General features: G+C 43.8%; 2 protein-coding genes across 5 annotated transcripts in view; both read left to right on the top strand.

The window, feature by feature from the left end:
• Positions 1–13,925, top strand: part of Plekhh2 (pleckstrin homology, MyTH4 and FERM domain containing H2) — a 108,764-nt gene extending 94,839 nt beyond the window's left edge. For 2 of the 3 annotated variants that reach the window (XM_052746443.1, XM_052746444.1), the window contains exons 26-30: positions 2,800–2,939; positions 4,421–4,550; positions 7,687–7,773; positions 9,657–9,791; positions 11,370–13,925. In XM_052746443.1, coding sequence (XP_052602403.1) covers positions 2,800–2,939; positions 4,421–4,550; positions 7,687–7,773; positions 9,657–9,791; positions 11,370–11,555 — 678 coding nt within the window. In that variant the 3' untranslated portion in view covers positions 11,556–13,925. Of the gene's footprint in view, positions 1–2,799; positions 2,940–4,420; positions 4,551–7,686; positions 7,774–9,656; positions 9,792–11,369 lie in introns of those variants that run through there. The other variant, XR_008220219.1, reaches the window with a different exon arrangement.
• A 5,688-nt stretch (positions 13,926–19,613) lies between these two features.
• Positions 19,614–27,954, top strand: part of Dync2li1 (dynein cytoplasmic 2 light intermediate chain 1) — a 38,281-nt gene continuing 29,940 nt past the window's right edge. For both annotated transcript variants that reach the window (XM_052746445.1, XM_052746446.1), the window contains exons 1-3: positions 19,614–19,742; positions 21,714–21,831; positions 26,821–26,855. In XM_052746445.1, the coding sequence (XP_052602405.1) occupies positions 19,735–19,742; positions 21,714–21,831; positions 26,821–26,855 (161 nt within the window). In that variant the 5' untranslated portion in view covers positions 19,614–19,734. The remainder of the gene's footprint in view (positions 19,743–21,713; positions 21,832–26,820; positions 26,856–27,954) is intronic.

Consider the following 27,954-nt stretch of genomic DNA (forward strand, 5'->3'; position numbering starts at 1 on the left):
AGCATTGGTACCCACGAGGGAGAAAGCACAAAACAGAGGTCATCTCTTCATTCACATCCAGGGTCATTCATGATCTGCCTCTGGCTGCTGCCTGGGTAGCTTCAACATCCTTCACTCTCCCTACCTGGAGCGTGGGTCACCCTGTGCAAAGTCCCTCACTTGGGTGTGGCACCAGCTTCCTTTCTAGAATTTACTAATCTTAGTGATTTGTCCCGGGTGTCTGGAATGGCTCTGCCTCCGTCTGTCACTTGCTAATTTCCTCTTGTCCGTTAGCTTCTCTTGTAGGTGTTGGGAACCTTTCTGAATCCTTCCTGGTGTCTCAAAAGGCCCTCTGGGGAGTTTCTGCGCTGTTTCATCCGTGTGCATTGCAGACTTTGGGGGCTCATGATTACTTGTGGCTCTGCTTTGGCATCATTGACTGGCCTCCCCAAGGGCCACCACTGTCCCTGTCCCTCCAGCTTAGCAGTCATTCCCATGAGCAGTTTTCCCTGATGTTCTTGGGAGAATGGACACTTAGTCATTGAGTTTACTTTTAGAGTATTTTAAGATCATCTGAGCATGAGAGCATGTGTGCTGTAGAAAAAGCAGGTGTTCTTTTTCTACAAATAGTAAAGACTGCAAGAAGGGGCGAGACCCTTACTTTCTAGACAATCGGAGAGATCCCATGCCATTGGCCATGCTAGGGGTCACCTTTCCGGGGACATAAATTCCTCATGAAAATTACTCTTTTCTTTACTAACATTTACCTTCTTTTGCTTTTAATTTTGTTTAAAAAGAAAAAAAAACTTCTCTAAGAAAAATTAAATCTGCATTTTTTTTTGAGATTTTATTTTTATTTTATGTGTATGAGGTTTTGCCTGGAGGTTATGTCTGTGTGTACCACATTCTTGCTGTGTCCTAGGAGGCCAGAAAAGAGTAACTGATCATCTGGGGTTGGAGTTACAGATGGTTGTGATCCACTATGCGGGTACTAAGAATCGAACCCGGGTTCTCTGGAATAGCAGCCAATGCTCTTAAATACTGAGTCATCCCTCCAGCTCCTAAATCCACCTCTTAGGGATATGTATTTCTAACATGTGTGGGCACGTTGGGGGTTACCTGAGTTGACTGTCTCCAATCACTGTGTTTATTCTCTGCTATCCGGTACGTCAGGGCCCAGATAGAGAGATACTGACCTTGAGAGACAATGCACAACTCGCCCCATGGGAAGGGTTTTGGTGTGGTTGGGTGGGCAGTTTTTAGATTCAGTGAGGACATTAGGGAGGATGCCTGACTGTGGAAGTGGGAGTTATGAGAAACCAGAAACAATGAGGAATGAGACCTGAAGAGCAAAGCCATGCTCAACCAACAAGTAGAAATGGAATCAAAGAACCTAGAAAGTTCCACATACAGGCTAGAAGGGCAAGGCTCGCCTAAGGTTCAGACAGCAGCTGTGAGCTAATGAATTAGAAAAGAGGAGGTCTGGAGTGCCTGGAGTGCAGAGTCTCAGAGCCTATGGGCTGCTTGACCCACCCTAAACTGCATCGGGGAACCTAAAAAATGGAGTCTGAGTACTTTGTGTAAGACCACTGGGGCTTGATGAACCGCCATCTGCTCGTTGGGAGGTACTGTGGGTAATGATATGTTTAGTAGGGCATCGTCCAAATGTTCCCCATACCATCTTCCTCCTTGAGCACCCTTTGTACTCTATACAAGGCATTACAGTTTATCATAGTATTTGTTTGTGCCTCGGTCTCCCCTACCAGATGGTAAACTCCTTGAAGGTGGGGGCGATGCTCGACTTCGCCTTCTCTCACAGCGTGTACTGTAGCGCCCGACTTACACTGGAGTCTGAAGAGAGGTTTGGGTGCAGAGATTGGTGGGCGAGTCGGGAGAGTGGTGGGCAGATGAGTAGGTTGAAGATGGCTTTAGTAAAGAACTGAAGATTCTTTCATCGGGGGAGCAGGGAATGAAGGAGGGCTGTATTCCCGAAAGTAATCAGCTCATAGGAAGAGTTGTAGAGAACAGAAACGTTTGTTGTGAAAATCCAGGGGAACAGCAATGAGACTGTGTGGCCCTCACTACCATTTTATACAATAGAGACCCTTAAAAAGTCCAGCTAATACTGTTGCCGAATTTCTTAGTCTTTTTCTGACCTTTTATTTTGAACTGTTGTTTCAGCTTATTTACTGGTGATTAAAATAGAACTTTACAATGAAAAACTATCCTGTGTTATACTTGGTAATAAGGATTTTTTTTTTCTTTTAGCAAATACCACTAAGGGGGTGTTTAGTTTCTCCTCTGTTGCTGCGATAGAATACTCTGAAGTATTTCAGAGCAGCTTAAGTTCAGCTCACAGTTCACGTTACTGGTCCCATCCCATCCACGGTCAGAAGAATGCAAGCGTGCGTCCATTGTTCTCTGTCCCTGATTACGGATTTCCTGTGCCTGCTGTGGCTTTCCTACTATGATGGACTGTGAAATGGAACCTACTGTGAGCCGAAATAAATCCTGTCTCTCTTACTTTGCTGCCGTCAGAATTTTCTATCATGGTAACAGGAAGAGAAGCTTACCACAGGAGTTCCGAGTAGAAATGGGACCAAAATGTTTGTCCCAGAATTTCCCCCTAAGTTTGATTTCAAGTGACATTTATGTTTAAAACAACAATTCAGACATGTGGTTATAAATTCTACAGCCGCACAGTCGTGACAGACTTGGGTCTGCTGTGCATAGAGAACATTTCGGGAGAGCAAATGTGATTTTCTTTCTGAAAGCTGTTCTCACTGGCCTGTGACTTCTCTTTTGGGGCTCTCCCACCAGGTGGAGATTGGGGATTTTGAGAGACCTTTCTCCACTCCAGCCGGGCATAACCAGTGCAAAGCAAGCCAAAACCTCAAACAAGTCATCGAGAAATTTTACCCTAAAAGGTACAGGGAAGGCTGCTCTGAGGAACAGTTACGGTAAGATGTTGTTGGTTATTTTTACTCTTTTGGGGGCCCGCCACCCAGCTCCCAGATAAACCACCCATGGAGGCTTATTCTTTGTTATAAATGACCGGCACTAGCTTGGCTTGTTTCTAGCCAGCTTTTTTTTTTTAACTTAAATTTATCCATCTATCTTTGGCCTCAGGGCTTTTCCTTTTCTACTCCTGTACACCTTTCTTTGTTTCTTACTCCGAGGCTGGCTGTGGAGCTGGGTGGCTGGCCCCTGGAGTCCTCCTCCTTCCTCTCTTGTTTCTTCTATCTTCTTCAGCCAGATTTCTCCCTCTATCTGTTCTCTCTGCCCTCCAGCCCCGCCTAGCCTTTCTCCTGCCTCACTATTGGTCGTTCAGGTCTTTATTAGACCATCAGGTGTTTTAGACAGGCAAAGTATTACAGTTTCACAGAGTTAATAAACAAAATGCAACATAAACAAAAGTAACGCACCTCAAAATAATATTCCCCAACAGTAAGATGGCATTTTCAGCTCTTTGGAGCGGAGAGTTATACTAGGATTTTAATAAAATTTTCTGTCTGAATCTTCTTTTAGAATGTTTAATTCCAAGGTGCCCCCAAGAGGTTTTACATATTTTAGGGTGCCTTTTTTTGTTTTGTTTGTTTGTTTGCTTGCTTGTTTGTTTTCAAGACAGGGTTTCTCTGTAACTTTGGTGCCTCTCCTGAATCTCATTCTGTAGACCAGGCTGGCCTTGGACTCACAAAGATCTGCCTGGCTCTGCCTCCCGAGTGCTGGGATTAAAGGTGTATGCCACCACTGCCTGGTTTAGGATGTCTTTAAAAACTTTAAAATCTATTTGTCACCTATATGATGCTTGAAGTATATATTCATTGTATGATGACATAAATAAGCTTCTGTGTTTTTTTAGAGGCAGTCTCTTGTAGCCCAGGCTAACCTCAGACTTGGTATGTAGCTGAAGATGATCTTAAACTCCCGATCCTCCTGCCTCTCCCTCAAAAATGCTGAAATTACTGGCGTGTTCCATCACGTCCTGTTTTGAAACAACTTTTAAAAATAATTTAGACCACTATTTCATCTGCTCTTAATCCTGGGTTAATCCTGATCATAAAGAAGCTTTTGACTATGTAGTGGAAGTGGCTGCCCCTGGGTTCAGTCTGAGAAGAAATGAACTCAGTGTTCCTCCAAATTGTACCATTTGGGCACCACTGAACGTTGAAAAGTGAAAATACTCTCAGGAGATATTACCTGCCAAACTGACTTACACTCGGGTTTAATGTTAGTCGTGTAGATGATAAAGATTTACCTGGTAGGTTCGTTGTGTACTTGAATGCCGTGGGAGAATTTGGTGAAAATTTTCCAGAAAGGTGAAGTGGGATCAAGGGGGTTTGGGATGGGCCGAGGGGGACTTTGTCTAGGAGGATGACACGATACTTACAGGTTTGCTTTTGTGTCTTGTTTTTGTGTCCCCCCCCCCACTTTTTTTTAGGCAGCTTTACCAGCGACTCTCCACCAGATGGATGGCCCTCCGGGGACACAGTGCGGCCGACTGCGTGCGCATCTATTTAACAGTAGCCCGGAAGTGGCCATTCTTTGGTGCCAAGTTGTTTTTAGCAAAAGTAAGAAAGAATGGGAAGAGGGATACCCAATAAAAACGTCAGTGAACTTGGCTGGTCAGATTTACCCCGGATACAGCATATTTTGGTTTTATTTTTAAAAAAATGAAGAAATTCCCAGCAACATAAAGAAACCAATGAGGAATTCTGGGGAAAGGGGAAAAGGTCCTTCCTCTTGTTTCCCCTCTACTCATCTCCCACCCACCCCTCCTCCTCCCGAGTGCACGCGCGCGCGCACACACACACACACACACACACACACACACACACACACACACACAAAACCATTTTAAGAGTCATTAGGCCAATCAGTAAGGAGAGGAAAGTTTACCTGAACTCCGCTTAACTCCTCGTGTCCATCCCTCATTCACTCATTAACTCTATCACTCATTGGCTTAATTATTTAATGAGCACTTACTGAGCCCTGTTTGGCTCCAGGGTCACATAACGCACAGTCTCCAGTGAGTTGTACCAGACTTCAGGGCCGTTCTCAGCATAGCCGGTGTTGCCACAGGCCTGTAAACAAGGTGCTGTGTGCTAAGTACCCTTTGTTGTAGATCAGAACAGGCAGCTGTAGAAACACTGGGCAGGGAGACCCCTGCCTGGGAGGTAGCTGGCCCAGGCCCCTAAGGGAAAGCCTATGCCTTTTCTTTGGGGAACGTTTTGGTTTTTCGTTTTTGGTACTGGGCGTTGAATCCAGGACCAAGAGCATATTGAGAACAGGGTCTCCTCTCCAGCCACACCACCAGCCCCACAGTGCCCTTCGGTTCTTTTTCTTTTCCTTAAACGGTGCCGCCTGGGGCTCTCTGTGGCTTCAAAGATGCATCCATTTTGTCTTGTACCCCGTCTTCCTCGAGAGTGATCCTGCCATCCTTGTCCAGTGCCCTTCGTCAGGGTTTGGAAGCCATTATCACTTAATCCACACTTACTGAAGAACCGTGCCTCGCTGGACAGATTGGTCACACTGTCTGATCTCAGTTTTCTCGTCTTTTAATAAACAACACGGACTAGAAAAGCCAAACCCCGGGCATCTTCTATCTCTGGCTCACGGACAATTAGTTTAGAAATATCTCTGGCTCGCTGATTATTAGGTTAGACGTTTCTCTTGCTACTGGAACTAGAAGCCATTTGCTGAGATAACAGAAAAAAAAATTATACCTGTTAGTATCGTAACATCTAGACAGTATATTTGCAAAGAGTTCAAGGCTTTGTTACTCTAGTTTTTTAGGGTAAAGAGTAAGCCTGGCACAGTGGTGCCCTCCTATAGTCCCAGCTACTGAGGAGCCTGAGGCAGGATTCCTTGAGCCTAGTAGAGACCAGCCTAGCCCCTGTCTAAAAGCAGATGAATAGTTAATCCATAGACCTGAAATGCGGACCATTTGACAAAGAATTTTAATTCCAGCTTCAGCATGGGGAAGTGATGTTAACAGACCCCTCTGTGCTCTTCTCTGTACCAGCGTTAGCTAACGACGCTGTGTTTGATGTTACAGGAGCAGCATGTGTCCGTCTTTAGAGCAGGGAGGCACTTCCCTTGTCTGCTTCATGGAATTTGCCGGGATACCAATCTTAAATGGATGGTGCTCTGGCCTTAAGTCGTTCACACGACATCACAACTGTCCATCCTCCAGAAAATATTTAACTTTCCGTGCGCTCCCCCTTGCTCTCCCTGGGGGCCACCCTTTGTTTCTATGAACTTGTGTGACTCCAGGAACCACACGTCACATATTATCTGTTGTACTTACGCAGTGTCTTCAGGATGTGTTGTAGCAAGTGTCAACTTTCCCTTTCTTTTCAAGGACTGAATAATATTCCCTCACACACTCGCACTCACGTACCACACTTTGTTCATCCGTTTGTCAGTGGATTCTTCATTAGAGGAACTCACTATCCGCCAATAAATATACCGTCAGCCTTTTGATTTTTATGGTGCTGGGGATTGAGCCTAAGGCTTTGTGCAGTATAGGTGAGCACTCCATACCAAGCTACATGCCCAATGCAGGTACTTTCTGATGGTCTACCATTGGAAACCACCCTTAGCCGGGCAGTGGTGGCACATGCCTTTAATCTCAGCACTCGGGAGACAGAGGCAGGCAGATCTCTGTGAGTTCGAGGCCAGCCTGGTCTACAGAGTGAGTTCCAGGAAAAGGCGCAAAGCTACACAGAGAAACCCTGTCTCAAAAAAAAAAAGAAAGAAAGAAACCACCTTTAGTAGAGATGGTGGTAACCCTATAATGGAGATTTTTCTGAACCTTCAAACTTGATTTATTATCTACAAAGTCAGATTCAGCCTCCCTCCTTATCTATAGTCTTGACAAGCTTCTCTAAGTCTTAAGAGAAGTGTGTTTTCATTTCGAATTTCAGTTGTTAATCAAAGAAAACAATCTCTGTAAAAATGCTCAAAAACATTCTTGATTTTAACACGGTTTTTCTGGTGGGAGGTTTTTTTGTTTTTTGTTTGTTTGTTTTGTTTTTCAAGACAGGGTGTCTCTGAACTCACAGAGATCCACCTGCCTCTGCCTCCCAAGTGCTGAGATTACAGGTGTGTGCCATCATTCCCAGCAGGAGATTGTTTTTATTAATAAAATTTCATTGTTTTGGCCTTCAATTTTTTTTTTTTTTTTGGAAATTCCAGTATTTCTTGTTCCTATTAATCACATAGTTTTTCCTTTTTCCTCTGTTTTTGCTAGACATTGACTATCAGGAAAAGTATGCACAGGTCACCACAATACTTCACTCTTCCTAGTCCAGTCACCTTAGAAAGCATAGCTGTGTGCTATGTCTTCCTGAGGAGTAGGGTCACCACAGAAACCCTAAAACTTCTGACAACTAGTAAATTTGTGAAACAAGAACAAGATGTAAAAATTACCGTTCCTGTGGGAAAGATAAGAAAACTGAGCCTCAGCGTTTGTCTGAATGCACATGTCACTAAATAAAGATGGGAGCCTGCAAATGAGGGGCCTAGGACACACCCACTGCGCGTCCTTCAGTGTACCACACTGCCTCCTCGGTAGCAGGGATTTTCAGTGTGTTTTTTGTTGGGTTTGTGTAATGGCATATCGGACATGATCTTAGACAAGAAAGTATGGCTGTGATTTTGCTTCGCATCTTATAATACAGCATATTTTTCACATCTCTGTAGCCCATAGGACCATCATCATCTGGCAATACTTTTGTGTGGCTGGCTATCCACGAAAATGGATTAAGCATCCTAGAATACACCTCCATGGTAAGATTAAACCCTGATATCTGTAATTAAATCTTCTATTTCCATTGCTCAGGGGATGGTAAGCGGAAGTTATGATAGTCTGAGTTGTTGTATTCTGATTTCCCCTTGAGCTTAGAAAACATTCTTCCTGACTCTGTAATAGTCATTTTACAATTACAATTATGTTACAATCTAGTGTTTTAAAATGAGATGAGACAGTCGAAAAACCAAAAAAAAAAAAAAATGAGATGAGACGGGATATGTGTTGTATATGGAAAAAAATATTAAGATGGTGTGATTAAGTTGCAGTCATGATTCTGTTGATTTTTTAAGTACTATGGCAGTTCTTTATTTTTTTTACATTTAGTGTGTGTGTGTGTGTGTGTGTGTGTGTGTGAGAGAGAGAGAGAGAGAGAGAGAGAGAGAGAGAGAGAGTTTAGAGACTCAAGTGGAGGTCCGAGGACAACTTGCTGGCGTCAGCTCCTTTCTTCCACTATGTGGGTCCCAAGGATCAAACTCAGGTGGACAGCCTTGGCAGCAAGCACCCTTTGAACCATATCACTGGCCCTCCACAGTTTTTTTTCTCTATAAAACAAGAATGTTTAAGCTATTAAAAAGTAGAAACTACTTATCAAAGTTTAAATTTCAGTCTCACTGAAGTTTCTATAGCATAATTTGCATAGTTTTCCATAAGGTCACCAGTTTTACTTACATTAAGGTTACATATCGACTAAAACATAGAGTATATAATTTAAAAATGACCCTGAGCTGGACACTGTGGCACGTGATGGTAGTCCCAGCACTGAAGACACTGACACAGGAAAGTCGCATGTTCAAGGCCAGTCTGGGCTACATAGCAAGATCCTGTCTCAATTTTTCAAAGTATTCCTCTTGTGTGTTCATTTATTTATGTGAAGTTATCATTTTCTACTGTATTTCATAGGCTATTTGGTAAGTTTCCTTGTTGTACTGGGACCTCACACATGCTTGGCTAGTGCTCTGCCACTGAGCTACACATCCCAACCCTAAATCTCTCAGTCTGGTGGGTAGTAATTCCTGCTTTAAAGATATAGTGGGAGAAGCCCGGCGGTGGTGGCGCACGCCTTTCATCCCAGCCCTCGGGAGGCAGAGGCAGGAGGATCTCTGTGAGCCTGGCCTACAGAGTGAGTTCCAGGAAAGGCACAAAGGCACGGAGAAACCCTGTCTCGAAAAACAAAAAAAAAAAAAACAAAAAAACAAACAAACAAACAAAAAAAGATATAGTGGGAGATCCTTACGTGTGGCATAGTGAGAGAGCACCCAAAAATTCTTGGTTTTGTTTTATTTCCCTCTTTTTCTCTCATCTCTCAGACCCTTCCCATGCACACACACTCCTGCTCTCTTCCCAATTTAAGGCCTCTGGTCTCTTTTTCTTACACACACACACACACACACACACACACACACACACACACACACACATCACATCAGCGTGGGGATATGTTGTATATCCTAATAAACTTATCTGGGGATCAGTGGACAGAGCCAGCCACTAGATTAGACATAGAGGTCAGGCAGTCGTGGCACACACCCTTGATCCTATCAAGACCACACTGGGAACAAAGTCAGTTCTTATATCTTACAGAGAGATCTGAGCAGACATATAGAAATTACCAAAAATTTTCTAGCGGGTGCTGTGAATAGGTGTTTGTAGTTTCTAATTTGAGTTTTTCAGGGTCAAATGTATACTTGATTGTATAGGTTGGCGATTCCCAAATAAACTTAGTACGACTATTATTTACATTAATCATAATAGATTTGATCTTGAAACCTTATTTTTGCATTTGCCATAATTAATATCAGCGTTTCCTCATCTTCCTTGAGTGTGGACAACCCGTAACAATTCCTTTTCCTTTTCTTTGAAGAGGTTAGTGGTCAGCTATGTGTACAAGAGCCTGATGACGTTTGGAGGGTGTCAAGACGACTTCATGGTAGTCATTAACACTCATGCAAAAGACAGACCAACAGAGAAGTTACTTTTTGCCATGGCAAAACCCAAGGTGAGTGGAGCCCTTTCTGCCAGCTTTTCAACTGGCTGCCCCTCCATGGGGATCACTTCTTGTACAAAGAGTGGTCCAGATGGAAACGGGCATGACTTAACCAACCCTGAGCTCAAATCCCAGCTTACTTGGTCTGAGTTCTATTTTCTTTTGCTAACGTGGCATGATACTACCTGCTTCTTTTAGCTTAAGAACTAAGTGAAAGCCCGGCATAGTGGGGCACCTCTTTAATCCCAGCACTCAAGAGGCAGAGGCAGGGGGATGTCTGTGAGTTGGAAGCCAGTCTGGTCTACGGAGTGAGTTCCAGAACAGCCAGTGCTACAGAGAGATCCTGTCTCAAAAGAAAGAACTAAGTGAAATTTTCCAATATAGGCCAATTTATGGTGAGGAGAAGTTTCAAAAGTAGTGGTCATCTGCCAGCATTCAGGACGGAGTATGATCAGGAGGGGTGGAGTTCGGGGTAGCCTGGGCTACTTAAGATCCCTGTCTCAAAAGAGTGCGGAGAGTCACGGAGTTATTGTGAGGTGCATCACATGGTCTTATCTACTTGGGTTATTTGTCTTATGGACTTTAAAGAGCAGAGTTTTATAGTTAAGAGGTACTTGTTCCTTTGTTATAATTAACAAACTATATAGTTTCAACATCTCTAAGTAAAGCAACTTTTCAAAAGATTACATTCTAACACGTAATTCAGGTTCCAGGCTGTAGCTCAGTGGTGGAATCCTTGTTTAACATGAATGAGGCCCTGGGGTTCACAGCCCAGTACTGAAAAAAAAAATCTAATTTTAATAAAAAGGATGAGAAATTGTTTTTCCTAAAACTTTCAACTTAAAAAAATGTTTTATTACATTTATTTATGTGACATGTGTATCTCTGTGTGCATGCCACAGCACATGTATGGAAGTCAGAGGACAACTTGGGGAAGTCAGCTCCCAACTTCCACCACCATGTGGGTGGGTCCTAGGGATCTGAATCTAGGCCCCAGCTCAGCAGCAAGAACCTTTACCCAGCCGGCCATTTCTGACTAGTTCTGTGCTTCTAGTGAGAGCAGTTAACCAAAGAGTTCAAGAGATAGTGGTAGCTTCAGTGTTTTAGCTTTAATAGGATTGAAACGACACACCAAAGTTATTAATGCTGACCGTCACAGTTCCCAGCATCGTCCATAAGCTTGGCTGGACTTTGAGATTCATTCTTGCTGCTAACTGAAATAACAGAAAAATGTGATGGTGCCAGGCACGCTAAAACTTTATTGTGTGATCTACACCAGTGGTTCTCAACCTTCCTGATGCTGCGACCCTTTCATACAGTTCTTCATGTTGTGGTGACCCCTCACTCCAAACATATTATGTCCATGCTACTTCATAACTGTAATTTTGTTATAGTTATGAATCGTAATGAGTATCTGATATGCAGGCTATCTGATATGTGACCCCGAAAGGAGTCGCGACCCACAGGTTGAGGACTGCTCATCTAAAAAGAAGGGCATGGCGGTAGGCTTGGCAAATGCAACTGAAATCGGCCATGGACAGTGGAGAGAACGTCTCAAGAGCCTGACAGGATGGTTTTTCTCATTTTCAGATTCTTGAGATCACCCTTCTGATTGCCAGTTACATCAACAACTTCTATCAGCAGAAGGCAGCCCTCCACCACCTCTCTGCCCCCGCCCTGCTCTCAGCCAAGACACAGGGACCCCACGCCAGGGCCATGGGAAGCCAGCCCCTCCTGTCGAACAGCAGACCCACCAAAGGCCCCACTTTACTCTGAAAGCTCCTGAGTCTGAACCTTCACTCCTCAGCCATGAAGTGGCTGCATCAGCGACTAACAAGTGTCTGACGCACTGCCTGCCAGTCCGGCGCGCACCCCAGCCCCCCAGACGTTAGCAGCAACACGTTACTCTCTTAACTGACCCCTAAATATTCAGATAACAATAAAGCGTAACGTGCCAGCATACTCATCGTGTCTTAGACACAGATGCCCACCCATCTCCCTCCTTGGCCATCAGACTTTGAGCAATAAGGCTTCTCATCTTTTGCTTTGAAATACCCTGGCGATCTTTTGAAAGGGAGAGTCCAAACTCTCATTTGGTAAACCGGTTGACTCTCTGGAAAAACTCACTGCCAGAAATTGTTAAGTACTGTAATGAAATGTGCCTTTAGCTAATGAAGTGGTATTTGGAAAAGAGTGAAGTTCAGTGTAAGAATCAGCTGTGGGAACATGTGCAGGGGGTAGATTCTTAGAGAAAGAAAGTGCAATAAATCTCCTGAGTCTATGAGGCCTTACATGAGGAGACAGGTGGGCGCTAACTAGAGCTCCCCTACAGTATTGCAAAGTGTGGACTCTGCGGCCTCTGCAGATCACTGGAGTGTGGTATTTCAAATGAGGTAGTAAGTCCTGGCACTCCTGCCCATCAGCACAGCATAAGATCACTGGAATAGTGCCCCACGTTTCACTGTGTTTAATGCTAGGTCACCTTGACCTTGCTTTGTTAGAAAGAGTACCAAAGATGCTCCTTAAAGCTATATGCACAGTCTTTTCTGATTAGAGTTTAAAAGTAAATTCCAGCTGGGTGGTGGTGGCGTGGTGGTGGCGCACACCTTTAATTCCAGCACCCAGGAAGCAGAGGCTGGGGGAATCTGTGAGTTCCAGGCCAGCCTGGTGTGCAGAGTGAGTTCCAGGATAGCCACTGGACTATCACAGAGACGACACAGAGAACCCCTGTCTCAAAAAATCAAAAAATCAAAAAAAAAAAAAAAAGTAAATTCCAGAGTAAATTTTAATAGAAAATACTTAGGCCAAAGGAAGTAAATTTTTAGTTGAAATTGTCTTGGGATGCCTGTGTGTGTCAGTTATCCCGTCGCTGTGGCAAATCCTTCACGGAAACAGCCTAGGGGAGACAGGATTATTTTTGCTGTTTGAGAGGGTTCTAAGCAGTTGGGAAGAGCCCCATGGTATCAGGAGCATGTGACCTACGAGGTTTCTTCAACCCGTGATGGATAGGAAGCCGAGAGAAAGGGAGCGGAGCAAGTGGGGACAGGTACAACTTCCAAAGCATGTCCCCAGGGGCTCACTTCCTCAAAGCACCAGCTCTCAATGTTTCTACCACCTTTCAAGCCAGCACCGCCCTCTTGGGGGCCCAGCGTCCAACACATCTAGGAACATTTCATAGTTAAATCATAACAGCGACAGAAGCGGCCGATGCAGTCCAAGCTGTGTCAAAGAAATGGGATGAGTATTCACGGGAAAAAAAGAAACTGTGATAAGATAGGAAAATTCTATTATAAAAATGTCTAACTGTAATAGTCAAACACAAGTCTACCTAATTTTATTTATGTGTAGAATATTTGTATTTATTTTTAGACATATATTTATCACTGTGTGTGCCATTATTTTTTAAACCAATTTGAGAAAAATGCTAGCTGCCCGGTTAATTTGTTGGCAGAGCTCCTGGTATTTTCCTCTTTGCTGCTTTCTTCCTGTGGCAATGTCCCGTCCTCACACTAAACCTTTTTAAATATGTTTTGCCCTTAGGAGCAAAGTCAAGAAGCAAACACATTGCTCGAGTCATATTGGACTCATTTGGTAATGACAAAGATATTTTTTACCCCATAGAAATGGGTTTCCAGTGGCTGTTTACCCGTCTGTCTTTAGAGCCACAACCACTCACCTAATTAACAGATTTCTGTTTTAGAATAAATGATTAACCATTTTGGGGGTGACTCTCAGAGTGTTTTTGACCGGGATAAAATAGTGTTTTTGAGTGCCCATAAAACCACTTAATAATCATTAGTGGGCGAGCTTTATTCATTCACCATCTGGTGAGCAGTCCCATACGCCCCCATCATGAGATTTCAAAGTAGTGAGTGCTTAACATAAACCATGGTGCCTTAGACATTATGCTTGTTTTTGACAGAGCAGAAATGAAATATTTTGATGGAAAGAAGTCAATTTTCTGTAACCAATGATGTGAAAATTTTATTTCCTGGGAAATTACTTATCTAGCCATTTTTTAAAATGCAAGTATATTATTATGATTGGTTACAGGAGAATAATGTTTCATGTTTAATTGTAATATTTCTCACCTATCCTTTTCTTCCTTTTCAATCATAATAAATGATTTGCAAGACCCGTCTTGAACATCACCTTTTCAATAATCTTCCAGAAATACCTGATGTTTTCGTTGTCAAAGCTGAGGTGTGCGGTGGGGGGAGTGGTCGATGTCACCGCCTCGTACATTCAATCTGTCTTCGGTGTGGCTTTGTTTCATTCACATGAAAGAAAGCTGTTTAGACAAGTTGTAATTTTTATACGTGTGCATATGGATACATATAGACTAGGTAAAGAGGCAAATAGAAATGTGTGTTTTCCCAATAAACCCCTTTATTTCATTTAAGCGAGTTCAATGGATTATGTTCTAAAAACTAATTTAAGATAATCTGTAACACGCACCCTAAAAGTCAAATACTGCCATTCCTTACAAATGAGTTTAACTCAATTTACAGGAGACATTAGCCACAACTTACAAAGAGACTCTGTCCCAAAATGCATTTCTTAGTCAATTTTGACTAAGTGCTTTCCATAGAGAAAAATCTGACCAGGTTCCTAGAACAATTCACTTTTAACTATTAATTGAACTGCAATATAATCCTGAAGAACTAACCATCATGTTTACCTGTATTTTTCCAGTAAAGGCTTTCGGTGTCTCCAGAATGCCAGTTTTCCCGTGTGCTGCCTCTCGGCTGCCACAGAATCTGCACTCACCCCGGCCCTCAGCTGATTTCTGTGGGCCTGAGACTTGGGCAGTAGGGACTTGAGGAGACACAGAAGCCCAGAGTGCCGGCAGTTCGCTTTTCCCTAAAAGAAGAAAGCGATTTACAGCCAGAAGAGAAACCTTTTATCCCCTTGAAACCCCAAATTAAGGCTGGAGGTGGTGGCACATGCCTCCTAGCACTCAGGAGGCAGAGGCAGGCCAGTCACTGAGTTCGAGGCCAGCCTGGTCTATGGAGCGTGTTCCAGGACAGCCTGGGCTATACAGAGAAACCCTGTTATTGAAAAACAAAACAAACAAAAAAACCTCCAAATGAAGCTAAGTTCACACCTAGATATCAGGGTGACCGGTTTTCAGGTGGTATCAAGGTGTTGTAGGTCATTTAACTTAGAAGGTGGGCACTACAGCAAAACTGATAGGCCAGTGCAGGAAGCTGGCGTGGGATGAGGTGCCACTTGCCCCAAACTGTGCCATATTTGCCAAATGTGACTTCACCTACGTTGAACATGGTGACGATGCTCCTTGGGAGCTGGGGGCTGTCATCCGCACTGATACCACGCCCCCTATTCTACGTAAGGTAACTATTGCCCCTGGTCTGTCTTACCCGTAGTGGCCTGTCTAGATGCTCATTCAAATCCACGATGCCCTCTACACCTGCCTTTCTTCCTCTGTGCCATCAACACCTCGTTAACAGGATTTTCCATTCATCTGCTACTCCTGAAGTCTAATAAAGTTACTAGAGCACAGGCTTGGATCGTGGGAAAGCAGAGAAGTTTGGGGGATTCTAACTTCTAAAATTCAATGGGAACCAACTCAGGAAACAATGAGAAAATTCACCCCTCTCATCTGCATTACAAAGACACCAGGATGCCTCAAATAACTAAATGAAGTCATAAGAAAAGGACACAGAGGGGCCTTGGGAAAACCCTGGGGACCTGTACCAGGACTGTCTGTTCATACCACTGGGTCTGCTTCGTGTTCTTGAACTCCATTTAGCAGAACATTTGGTAATTTTCTCCGAAAGGGAATGACCTGCTTTTTCCAATCGTAATTTGAAAGATCCCAGGGAAGGAGTCTGATTAACCCAATTCATATTTCATGTTTATGCCAAGCCAACTCAGCGTTGGATGAATGCCAAAAGAAACTATGAAAACAAATCTGCATGCTGGAATAATGTGCAGCCAGCAAGCCTTGTTCCGATGCATTTCTAACTGATACATGGAAATACATGCTTAAAAATCCAGATTTTAACCACAGCACAACATTAACTCCAGGAAGAATAATTAGATGAGGGATATCAAAATGCTGAATGTTTATTTCTTCTGGGATAAACATTTCCCCATTGTCTTCTCTCCTGCTTTTCTTTTTTGTCTTTTTTCTTTCTCTCCTCTTTTTTTTTTGGCGGGGGGTGGGGTTCCAGGCAGGGTTTCTCTGTGTAGTTTTGGTGCCTGTCCTGGATCTCACACTGTAGCCCAGGCTGTCCTCGAACTCACAGAGATCCTCCTGCCTCTGCCTCCCGAGTGCTGGGATTAAAGGTGTGTGCCACCATCGCCCGGCTCTTTTTCTTTTTCTTATGTGCCAGGGACTCAATACAAGGCTTTTCACATGCTAGGCATGAATTCTAGAACAGAGCCACATCTCCTGTTTCTTCTCTCTCTCTCTCTCTCTCTCTCTTTCTCTCTCTCTCTCTCTCTCTCTCTCTCTCTCTCTCTCTCTCTCTCTCTCTCTCTCTCTCTCCTGTATACTATTTTTTCCCCTGTGACAAACATTGAAAACAAAGGGGAAGGTTAAAAACGCTGTCACTTTCCCGGCTGTTGTTAACAGTCTCCATATGGTCTTTTAGGTTCCCAAAAACTCCTCCACACAGCTGCAAAAAATTATCACACCGAAACACAGGACCAGTCAGAGCAGTCAGAGCATGCCCACTTTAGAATCTTACGTGCTTCTTACAGCCAGCGCAGGCGAACCCAGACTGCAAGACCCTTCCCAGCTGCCTGCCTGACCTGTGCTTCCACCTCAGCTCCAGGGACACTTTCTTTCTTTCTTTCTTTCTTTCTTTCTTTCTTTCTTTCTTTCTTTCTTTCTTTCTTTCTCTTTCTTTCTTTCTTTCTTTTTTCTTTTTGTTGGTCTTTCAAGACAGGATTTTTCCTCTGTGTGTAGTTTTGGTACCTCTCCTGGATCTTGCTCTGTAGACCAGGCTGGCCTCGAACTCACAGAGATCCGCCTGGCTCTGCCTCCCGAGTGCTGGGATCAAAGGCATGTGCCGCCACCACCCGGCCTCCATGGGCACTTTCTATGCTTCCAGACAGTTCACAACTCTCAAAACAGTTTCCACATGTGCCTGTAGCCTGCTGAGCTGCAGCCCATACCATGCAGGAGGCAGTATAAAGCCTGTTCCTCTGTCCCTACCAACTATGAAATCCTTGAGCCTTCTTGAAGTGATGCAGAAGGGGGCTCAAATCTTCTTGTCTTGTTTTGCTTTCTGTTATTGTGATAAAGACCATGACCAAGAGCCACTTGGGGAGGAAAGGGTTTATTTGAATATGTCCGAATCACTGTCCATTACTGATGGAAGTCAGGGCAGGAACTCAAGTATGGCAGAAACCTGAGGCAGGAAATGAAGCAGAGACCACGGAGGAATGTTGCTTACTGCCTTGCTCTCCATGGCTTGCTCAGTTTACTTTTTTGTTGTTGTTGCTTGTTTTTCGAGACAGGGTTTCTCCGTGTAGTTTTGGTGCCTGTCCTGGATCTCGCTCTGTAGACCAGGCTGGCCTAGAACTCACAGAGATCCGCCTGCCCCTGCCTCCTTGAGTGCTGGGATTAAAGGTGTGCTCCACCACTGCCCAGCAATTTACTTTCTTATACCGCTGAGTACCACCTGCCCATGGATGGCACTACCCATGGTGGGTTCGATCCTCTCACATCAATCATTAATCAAGAAAATGCTCCCCCACAGACCCCTCTAATGTGTTAATCTGATGAAGACAATCTTTCAGCTAAGGTTCCCTCCTTACAGATGGTTCTAGCTTTTGTCAAGTTGCTAAGAATCTAACCAGTACACTTTGTGACTATGGTGGTTTAAGTAAGAGATGTCCTCCACAGTCTTGGGCATTTAAACGGTTGGTGCCCAGTAGGCAAGGAGTGCTGTTTGGAAAGGTTTAGGAGGTGCAGCCTTGGTGAAGGAAGAATGACTCTGAGGCTTGGAGAATTTAAAGACTCCCACCACTTCTGGCTTGCGCTCTGCTTTGTGCTTTTGGTGTAAGATGTGAGCTCTTACCTTTCTGTTCCCACTGCCGCCCCGGCTGCTTGTTGCCATGCTTTTTCCTGCTGTTATGGACTCTAACCCTCTGGGACTATAAGCCAAAATAAACTCATTCTTCTGTAAGTTGCCTTGGTCATGGTGTTTCATCCTAAAAGAAAAGTAATGCACTTAAGAACAGGAAGGTCAAGTATGAATCCTCCGGAGAAATAAAGGAAGAAAAGAGAACTCAGTCACCCATCAGGTCAAATGAATCCACCTTGAGTTAATGCTGGTGATCAGGGTCTAGACAGATCACCCCAGATCTTCCAGGCCACCGGACTCCCTCCTCCAACCACCAATCCTGGTTATCCAAAACAATCAAAATCTTGAAGTACTAGTGGTGATGTGCCCGGTACGCATTAGCTCTTACTAAAACCTGACACTGTTGTTATCAATACCCACCTGGCTTCCTAAACCGCACACAGGGACGCTAAGCCCCAGAACCCAAGTCATTACAATGACGGTAGTTTACAAGCCACAGACAGGCTGGCTAGCACCAGAAGGTACAAGCCAATTCAGTGAGGGATTTACCATTTTCTTGGAAACCAACCTTCCTCCACTGGACCACTTTCGGTCTACCCCTTTCTCATGGTGCAACTGTGGCCTTTTCTAGTTCCACGATGCACTGCACTGTTGAGCAGATTTTGCTCCCAAAGACTTTATCTGAAATGAAGGCTCTTTTCTTTTACCAACATCTGGCTTCATTTCCAGGAATATGCTCCTTACGTCTCTTCACTCAAATCTGTCAACAGGGCTGAGGGTGTGTAACTCAGGTAAAGCACTGGCCTGGCTTGCAGGAGGCCTTGAGTTTAATCTTCTGCATACTAGGAACTGAATCTTGGTCCATCTTACTTCAAATCCCATGTTCTTAAACACCACGTCACAGAAACTGAGCCCAAAGGCAGAGGTTTGGAGAGAATTTCCTTCAAATATTCAGGGATCTTAGGCCTGGATCTATTCAACATTCAGAACAGGTCAAACACCAAACCTGCCATGAATGTTTCGACAAGTTCTTCAGGCATGGGTATTTCTGTACCTCTTCTCCAATAGCTTGCCTACCTTGAATTATGATTACAATTATCTGTGTACGTCTGTTTTAAAGGCTGAGCTTTTATCTCATTTCTTACTCTGTAGTACAGGGCTTTGTATATGGAAATAGTCTATATACGTTTTGTGGGGATTCCTGTAAATAGGGGTGCCTATAAAGAGCTCCCAAAGTTCAAACAAATATAGTCCACCTTCATAAAGTAAATTAATTATGTAGGAGAGGCACACGTTTCATTGACTTATAAATAAATAGTGTACTGTTTCCTAAAACATTGTACAGCCCAACGTTCAGAAAGCTGGAGGGAAAGTTGCACGCCTTGTTTTGATTTTAATTACTGAATTTGTTTTCTTCTATTATTATATTATTATTATTATATAATTATTAATTATTGAATAACAGTTTGACATTGTTTCAGCTTCTATTCCCAAATCATGGCGATGTGGCGGGGGAGGGGAGTTAAAGATGAGAGCAGAGGCCCCTGACATACAGTCGGCACTCAGTAGAAATAAAAACAAGACAAAACGAAATACCCAAAAACCTTCAAGTCCTAACCTTCTGATTCCAGACCCACAAGGACGCTCACCATACCCTCCCTCTGGCATCCTAGGGGTTGAGGCTGAAAAGTGAGACGCAAACAGAATGTCGAGAACTACATTTCCCATGAGGCATCTCCTCGGCACGCAATCCCCCACCCCACCCCCGCCACGACGTCGCTGCCATAACAACCGAGGAGCCTGCATTCTCTGGCCCAACTAGGAGCTTAACTGGCCTCCGGGGTCAGGGCTGTTTCCCACGCGGAGCCCAGGACATCTGGGGCTGCACAGCCACCATGCCCAGGTATTGCTGCACCGGCCCGCGGGCCGCTCACGACCCTCCCTCTTTCCCACCTGGACATAGAAGGGGCACGGAAGGGTGGCGCGGAGGTACCCAGCCCTGGCGCTGTGGGTGGGAGACTGTGCGTTTGGGCGGCAGCAGAACCGCGCCACCGCTCCCAACTCCCCCGACAGGCCTAGAGCTTGAGGATTCTGTCACAAACAAGTGCAAAAGTCAGCGACTGGGAAAAATCATCAACTCCATCCATTCGCTGATTGCATAGACGTTTCTTGAGTGCCACTTGCCCTGGCAGGCTGGAGGTTAGGCGGTGGTGAACCCGACCACAAAGCCTCCTCCCCAGGGCCCCCTGCCTCACAGTGCAGGACTTCTCTACTTCAGATAAGGAAAAGTGCAGCGCCTCCTTGAAGGAGGGTTGGAGGTATTGATGGCTTGTGAAATACATTTGAACTCTTCATCTCTACAAGGTCCTTTTAAAGTATCTGAACCTCCAAATGGCCTACAAGGAAGTCGGGGAGAGGACCAGGGATCTTTCGCCCCCTTCTGGATCAGAGGCGTGAACTGCGGTTGAGTTTATGAAGTTCAGGACTGGACGCTTTGCATCGCTTTCTCATTGGTTAACGAAGTGAAGCTATGGATACAGTGGTGTTTTGTTTTGTTTTGTTTTGTTTTTTTGTGGAGGCATGGCCGATGGAAGAACCCTTTCCTTTTACTGAGTACTTGAGAAACACAATCACATTTTGAAGGGATGGTGTGTAAACAGAGCAAGCAGATGGAGACAGAGTTCCTGGGGGCTGGCCTATGAAATAAAATAGCTCAGTGTAACATTTTCGGGGTTTCTATTTTGACTTTGTTTTCCTCTTTTGACATCATTAAAACATTCCTGTTTTGTTTGGAGGTTCTGGGAATTGAACCCACAGACTCATGCATGTTAGGCAGGCACATTACCACTTAACTATATTGTTAGCCCTGTTTTGGGTTCTTGTCTAGTAATAATTATAGGCCATCAATGGCTTTTGTAGTTTAAAAGGCCAGCACCTAAAACAAAATGAACAGGGACTTGGTAACAATTATTATGACCCCGAAAGCAGATCCTCCTCCTCCTCCTCCTCCTCCTCCTCCTCTTCCTTCTTTCTTTTTTTTTTTTTTTTGTTTTTGTTTTTTTTGTTTTTGTTTTTCGAGACAGGGTTTCTCTGTGTAGCTTTGCGCCTTTTCCTGGAACTCACTTGGTAGTCCAGGCTGGCCTTGAACTCACAGAGATCCGCCTGGCTCTGCCTCCTGAGTGCTGGGATTAAAGGCGTGCGCCACCACCGCCCGGCTTCTTTCTTCTTTTTTAATTGGCACTCCAGAGACAAAGAAACAGATTTGAGCCCGAGGATTAGCCCAGAGGTTTGCATGTTTTAGTTCCTCAACAAATATTTGCTTAGGACTGGAAAGGTGGTTCAATGGATCAAGTAAGTGCTTGATGTTCAAACGTGAGGACCAGAGGTTGATAAAAAGCAAGGGGCAGGATAGGTGCCTGGAAACTCAGGACTTTGGGGAGGGGTTGAAGACAGGAGGACCGCTGGAGCTTCCTGGCCAGCTCCTCTACCCAAGAAGGGCAATCGGAATGCATGCATGCATTCTCTCTGCTCTGGACTGTAGGCATGACTAGCTGTGGCACACTCCTGCTGCCCTGAGTTACCTGCTGGCCACCGTGACTCCTGGAACTGTGAGGCAGATAAAGCCTTGCTTTGTCGGGGTGTTTGATCACAGTGGTGGAAGGGAAGCTAGGCTAGTCTGCTTATCTGTTTCCGTTTGCTTCATGAACCATTTCCAGGTGAAGGGTGCTAGAGAGATACTTCAGGGTTTTACCTGGTTATTGACTCCCGGGAAATCGTATTTTATAAACCTGATGGAAATAAAATTTCTCTGCTGGAAATGACCATTGCTAAGGAGCCCTTCTGTTTCTCTGGCTTTTGTCTCTGTCTCATGCAGTGACACTCTCTGGGAAGTCGCAAAGGCTGAAGTAGAGAAGAAGACAAGCCAGGGCAGTGAAGGGAATGGGGCCGAGATCGGAGAAAAATCGGTCTTCTTCCTTGGCAGTAAAAATGGGGTAAGACTTTAATATTCTTCGGTTATTGAAATAACTTAGCCATCATCAACAAATTTTAGTTTAATACTTTGGTAAAATTTACAGGTTTTCAACTCTTTGATCAAATGTTCATTCTGAATTAGCATAAATTAGAAAGGGCTTGCCACTGACCTAGGAAAAGTTATAACCATGAACAAAATGTTAGGAAAACCCTTAACTATTTTTATTTCATAATTTGAAGTATGTGGGGCTGGAGAGATGGCTCAGCGGTTAAGAACACTGGCTACTTTTCCAGAGAAACCAGGTTCAATTCCCGGCACCCACATGGTGCCTGTAACTCCAGTTCCAGGGGATCTGACACCTTCACACACACATACATGCAGGCAAAACATGAACGCACGTGAAATAAAAATAAATAATTTTTTTAAAAAAAAGATAATTTGAAGTATGCAGGTCTTCTTTTTGACTGCATGTAAAGGCCAGGATCCATTTAACATGTCTGAGTCAGTCCCTGAGTCAGTAAGTCAGCATCCTAACAACAGTCACACCATGGACTCAGTGACTTCACTTTTAGGAATCTCTATGAAGGGATAATTGAATTGTGTTAATGATGCTTATCAAAGACTTAGTTTGTTTTGGAAAATGTGGGGGAAATGAGGTGGTAGTGCCCATTCTCTGTAAGGTCACTTGACTAAGTGTGCTGAAACTGTGGGTTGTGGCCACACAGCAAGAACAGATGCTTCATGTCCACCACAGAATTCCTGTGTGCAAGGCAGGACTTCTAAGTGTCACTGTCCACGAAAGGTCAAGGCTTGTGAGCTGCCAGATGCTGGAATCCATGTAGCATCATGCTCTGTGCTATTTGGAGTTCGTGTTACTATTCATTCTCCATGTTTCATGCTTCCACATAAGGGCACTGGAAAATAGGAAGCTTCCAGAAATGAAGTTCTGAACCAGTAAGGCTATGTGTTCAGTGGGCAGCCTGGGTACACCTCATTGAGTCTCAGCATTTCCTCAGAAATACCTCCAGAATACTGGATAGCCTCATTTGGGGTTTTTATCTTCACTATTATTAAAAATTGTATTTATTGGCATAAATAATTACATAACAAGAAAAAAGTCAGGGCTGGAGAGATAGTTCAACAGTTTAGAGCACTGACTGCTCTTCCAGAAGACCTGGGTTTGAGTCCCAGTACCCAATGACGGCTCTCAACTGGCTGTTACTCCAGTCCCAAGGAATCAGAAACCCTCTTCTGGCCTCCTCAGGCACCAGGGCATGCACATTGTGCACAGACCTACACATAGGCGAAACACTCATACACATACAAATAAATAAATGAAAGTAAAATCAAGTTTAAAAGAAAAAAGTTAGGAGTTTTGGAAGAAAATAATGTGAATTGAAATAAGCTGGATATAAATTTATAAATAACTTGATCTTTTATATTAATGTGCAAAGATAAATAATTTATGGACACTAAATGTTTAATCATTGTATTTCATTTTATTTTTAACTTCTGTACCTTCCAATGTTTTCTTATCAGCTCCCTCCCTGCACTTTTTAATTTGGATCTGAATTTAATTCTTTAACATAGACATTTCATGGGCTAGGGTAATGTCTCAGTTGGTAGGGTGCCTGGTCTGAATTCAGGTACCCAGCATCCATGTAGAAGCTAGGATGTGTTTATGGGCTGGGTAGAGCAGAGATAGGTGGGTCCCTGAAGCTTGGCCAGCCCAGTCCTGTTCATGAGCTCCAGGTCCAGTGAGAGACTCAAAAAACAAGGTTCAGCCGGGTGGTGGTGGCATACAACTTTAGTCCCAGCACTTGGGAGGCAGAGCCAGACAGATCTCTGTGAGTTCGAGGCCAGCCTGATCTACAGAGGGAGATCCAGGACAGGCACCAAAACTACACAGAGAAACCCTGTCTCAAAAAACCATTAAAAAAAAAAAAAAAAGGAAGAAAGAAAGAAAAAGAAACAAACAAGGTACAGAGTGATTGAGTGAAACACCTGATCTTCACACACCCATGCACACACAAACACATGCATGACACATGAATAAAATTGTCATAGGTATTATTTATGTTTACAGCTTTTAACCTAGTATACTATATGAACATGGGTTTGCCATTGGGAATAGGGTAATTTTCTTTCTTTTTAGTATTTTTTTCATCTAAAAAATGTTTTTTGGAGACTATCTCACTACGTGTAGCCTAGGCTAGCCTTGAACATGCTTTAATTTCCCAAGGTCTGGAATTGCTATACCAGAAAGGAGAGTGGTTTTCATATTGGGTCTAATACGTCAACAGTTTCCTGTTAGAGATAGACACATTACACACATATATAATGACTGGTGCTAGTCTTGTGGACCAGATAAATTGTTGTTACATCATATATTCTGAATAAAGAGTATCCCTGAAGGGCTTTTGCAAATGCTGCTGACTCTAGCCAGGCATGCTCACTCCCACACTAAACACCCACTCACCTGTCTCTACTCATCCCTCCAGGTAACTATTGTTCTTGACTTCTTTATACTGTGACAGCCTGTTTTGGTTCAGGGTTTGATGTTTGTGAAATCACTCTTTTTCGTGGTAGCAGTAAGTGGCCTGTATAACCCAGTGTTTGTTCATTTCTACTACCATAAATTTCGACCAGATTTTCTCTTGAAGACTTAGGAGCACCTGAAGAAGCCAGAACATTTACAGGTAGTGCTCTGTGAATAAATGCCTGGTTCTGGAATTGATTCAGAGCATTAATTGACTTTGAAGGATAAAGAGAAGAAATCAGTGCTTCTCTTGTTCAACTAATAGTGTTCACCCTTTCTCCTTGGGTGCCTCCTTGTTCTCCTTCCTGCCTCGTATTCCTCCACACAGTGGCTGTCTGTTGGCATCTCCCGTGCACCAGCTGTCCTGGGCACGGTAGCAGCAGGAGTCAAGGGCACCGTCTCTCCTGTGCAGAGACATGGCGGTAGTGCACATACAACATCACGGCAATGCCATGAGACAGACACCGTGGTGAAAACCAAGAGGGACACAGCCCAGCCAGAGACGGAGAGACCCTGAGAGCCTCCGTGTTGACTTCTTTCTTCTACTGTGATCAAATCCCCAACAGGGACCGCTTAAGGGAGGGAAGATTTCCTCCTTTTGGCTCCTGTGTCAGAGTTCAGTCGTCATGGTTGGAGGGCACGGTAGAGCAAAGCTGCTCATGTCATGGCGGCCAGGAAGTAGAGCAAAGCAACACAGGAAGGGCCGAAGGAGCACTTGAACACTCCCAGGGTCTGCTTCACCAGCTAGGCCCTGACTCCCGCTTGTCATGACCTCTTAATGATGCCATTGTGTTAGGCGTCCAGCAAGAGATCAATCCATCCGGTAGGTCAAGGCCCTCAAGATGCAGTCATTTCCCCAGAACTCTTCAGTTGGTAACCAAGCACCCAATACTCGAGGCTAGGAGGAATATATTGTATTCAAGCCATATCAGCATCTATGAGATAGGGCTATTGCTTGAAGAGCAAGGAATAGTGAAAACACCTCAGTTCGGATGCAGGGGGTCGTGCGTGTCCTGAGGATCCAGAGCAATGGGTGGAATAGGAAAGAATGAAGTAGATCACTGTTGCCATGATGGAGAGTAAGGTGATGCTGTCCTGAGGAGCATGGGATGTCTAATTTTCCCCATCACTCCTGTGCGGGGACTTGGGGGTTGCGGGGAGAGGTGGTTGAGTTTCTCTAGAACAGGTGTTTGCAGATGAGGAAGCCTAGGGTGGCGTTTATTTGCAAGGATGATTGTGGAGATAAACTGCTGGCTTTTGGATGGAAACAGAGGGCGTTGAAGGTAGGAAGGGTCGGGCAGAGGACATACGTGCATAAGGAAGCAGGAAAAGGCATTTCAAAACTGACCTCTTATTATGTAAATGTATTCCTGCATTGCCATACTTAATAGCTGTATATTCCTTGTGTGGATTGCCTTATCAATTTGTTTGGTCCATCCAGGTTTCTGTGTTAAGTGTTGTATGACACCAGCCATCCTTCATCAGTTCATGTTGTCTTACAGTATTCCAGTTACCTAGTCACAAAGAGTTCGTTCAATCTGACTGCACATAGAACCTGGAGTGATTGATTACCATCTTTTTGGTTTAAAAAAAAATGTAGCCTTTTAGATAGAGATAAACAGCTGATAGATAGGTAGAGAGATAGATAGATAGATAGATGATAGATAGATAGATAGATAGATAGATAGATAGATAGATAGATAGATGAGAGGGGGAGAGAGAGAGGAGAGAGAGAGAGAGAGAGAGAGAGAGAGAGAGAGAGAGAGTAAAATATTCTTTTTGGCAACATAGGGTTTTCCAAGCTCTTCCTTGCGGCCCAGAGACTTCCTGCAGGAGGCTGCCCCGCCATGCCTTCCACATCCTTCTTTGCAAGGAGTCATTCAGTCATCTTCACTGAACCCGTCTCTGGGTAGGATGTGGGTTAAGTGTCGTGTCGTGGCTAGAGCCTTGATTTCTTGACTCCTAAGAAGGAAGTTGGGATGAATACATCCTCTAGAATTAAAAGAAAGTACTTCAGCAGAGTGCTGAGCTGTCGGCTTTGAGCCTGTCTACAGCACATCTTTTATTTGTGTGTTATCTTTTTCCTTTGTTTCCACTTGAACAGTTGGGAGGGAAACATTTTCGAACACACCAATCAGCCTAGCCGGTAATTAGCGTTGCTGAGTAGAGAGACAGTCGAAGACGGCTGTCAGGTGACCACTAAGGTGAGCTGTGATTAGCTAAGATTTGTCGTCTGGGGGACTTCATAATTACACTAATAGCAGTGTAGTTACATTGTGATGGAAAGTTGACAGTTCACTTTTCCACTTATCAAACTTTCAAGTAATTCTGAAAGTTCCTAGTTTTTAGTTTCCAGGTAATTTATCACTCAAATGATTAAAAAAGCTATTTTGGGCTACAGTCACGAACACTAATAAAATTTTACATGTGGGTGACATTAACACAATATTCTTTCTTTTTAATTTCTAGGGAAAGACTACGATTATTCTAAGGTGTCTTGACAGGTAAGGGTTATGTCAACCTTTATTAGACAGCATTCATGCCTATTTCAGCTACAACAGAGCAAGTTAGCCCCAAAAGGTATGGAAGGAGAATAATCTTGAGATTCAAAATATTTAATTCTCAATCTTGACTACAACCTTTAAAGATATTCTCAATCTTGAATACAACCTTTAAGAGCACCTTTAAGTATAAGACTAAGAAAAACCAAAAAAATGTGGGGTTGATACTAGGTTTCCTGTTTGAAGGAGAAATGTTACCACAATTGCCCAGCCTCTAATGGTGCTGATGTTGTTCTGGGCTATCTTGCTTTGGTATTTTAATTCTAATCTATGCCTGTATGACTGTAACAGATGGTTTTTATAATAAATCGTTCAATGTAACATTAGTTTAAGATAAAGTGTTATAAACTGCAACAGTGAATTAAAATTGTTCATTTCAGCTCTCTGGTAGTAGACCCAGGTAGAGGATGATTTTTCAAATTGTGGGTTAACTGTGTTAGACATTTTATCTTCGGGGAAGCATCTTGCTTCCTAAAAGAGTTATATCTTTAAGGAAATATATTCAAATAGTATTTGGTATATATCTTGGGAATTGATATCTGCCAAAATAAAGTTCAAAATATTCAACACATAGAAATATACAAATCACAAGTTTTAAACTTGTGGTTTTTGTTCTTCAAGTTAAAACTAAATACAATATTATTCAGCCTCAAAAAGGAAAGAAATCCAGCACTGAACAGCACTTGCTGCTCTTGCAGAGAACCCAGGGTTGGTTCCTGGCACCCACATGGTGGCTCACAGCTGTCTGTGACTCCAAGGAATCCAGCTCTTTCTGGCTTCCACAGGCACCTGACATGTTCATGGTGCACATACATGCGTGCAGGCCCACACTCACTCATCCACATAAAATAAGTAAATCTTTAAGTTATAAAAAAGGAAATAAATTCTGTCATATTCTACAACGTAGGTGAACTTGGAGATACGATGCTAAGTGAAATGAGCTAGTCACAAAATAGACAAACTGTCCCCTTCCTTTTGTATGAGGTACTCAGAGCAGTTAGTCCCACAGAAGCTGAACGGAGAGGGGCAGTGGCCAGGGCGT

The sequence above is a fragment of the Peromyscus californicus genome, unplaced genomic scaffold (assembly GCF_007827085.1).
Source record: "Peromyscus californicus insignis strain IS unplaced genomic scaffold, ASM782708v3 Scaffold_1__1_contigs__length_55948999, whole genome shotgun sequence".
In the NCBI taxonomy this organism is placed as follows: Eukaryota; Metazoa; Chordata; class Mammalia; order Rodentia; family Cricetidae; genus Peromyscus; species Peromyscus californicus.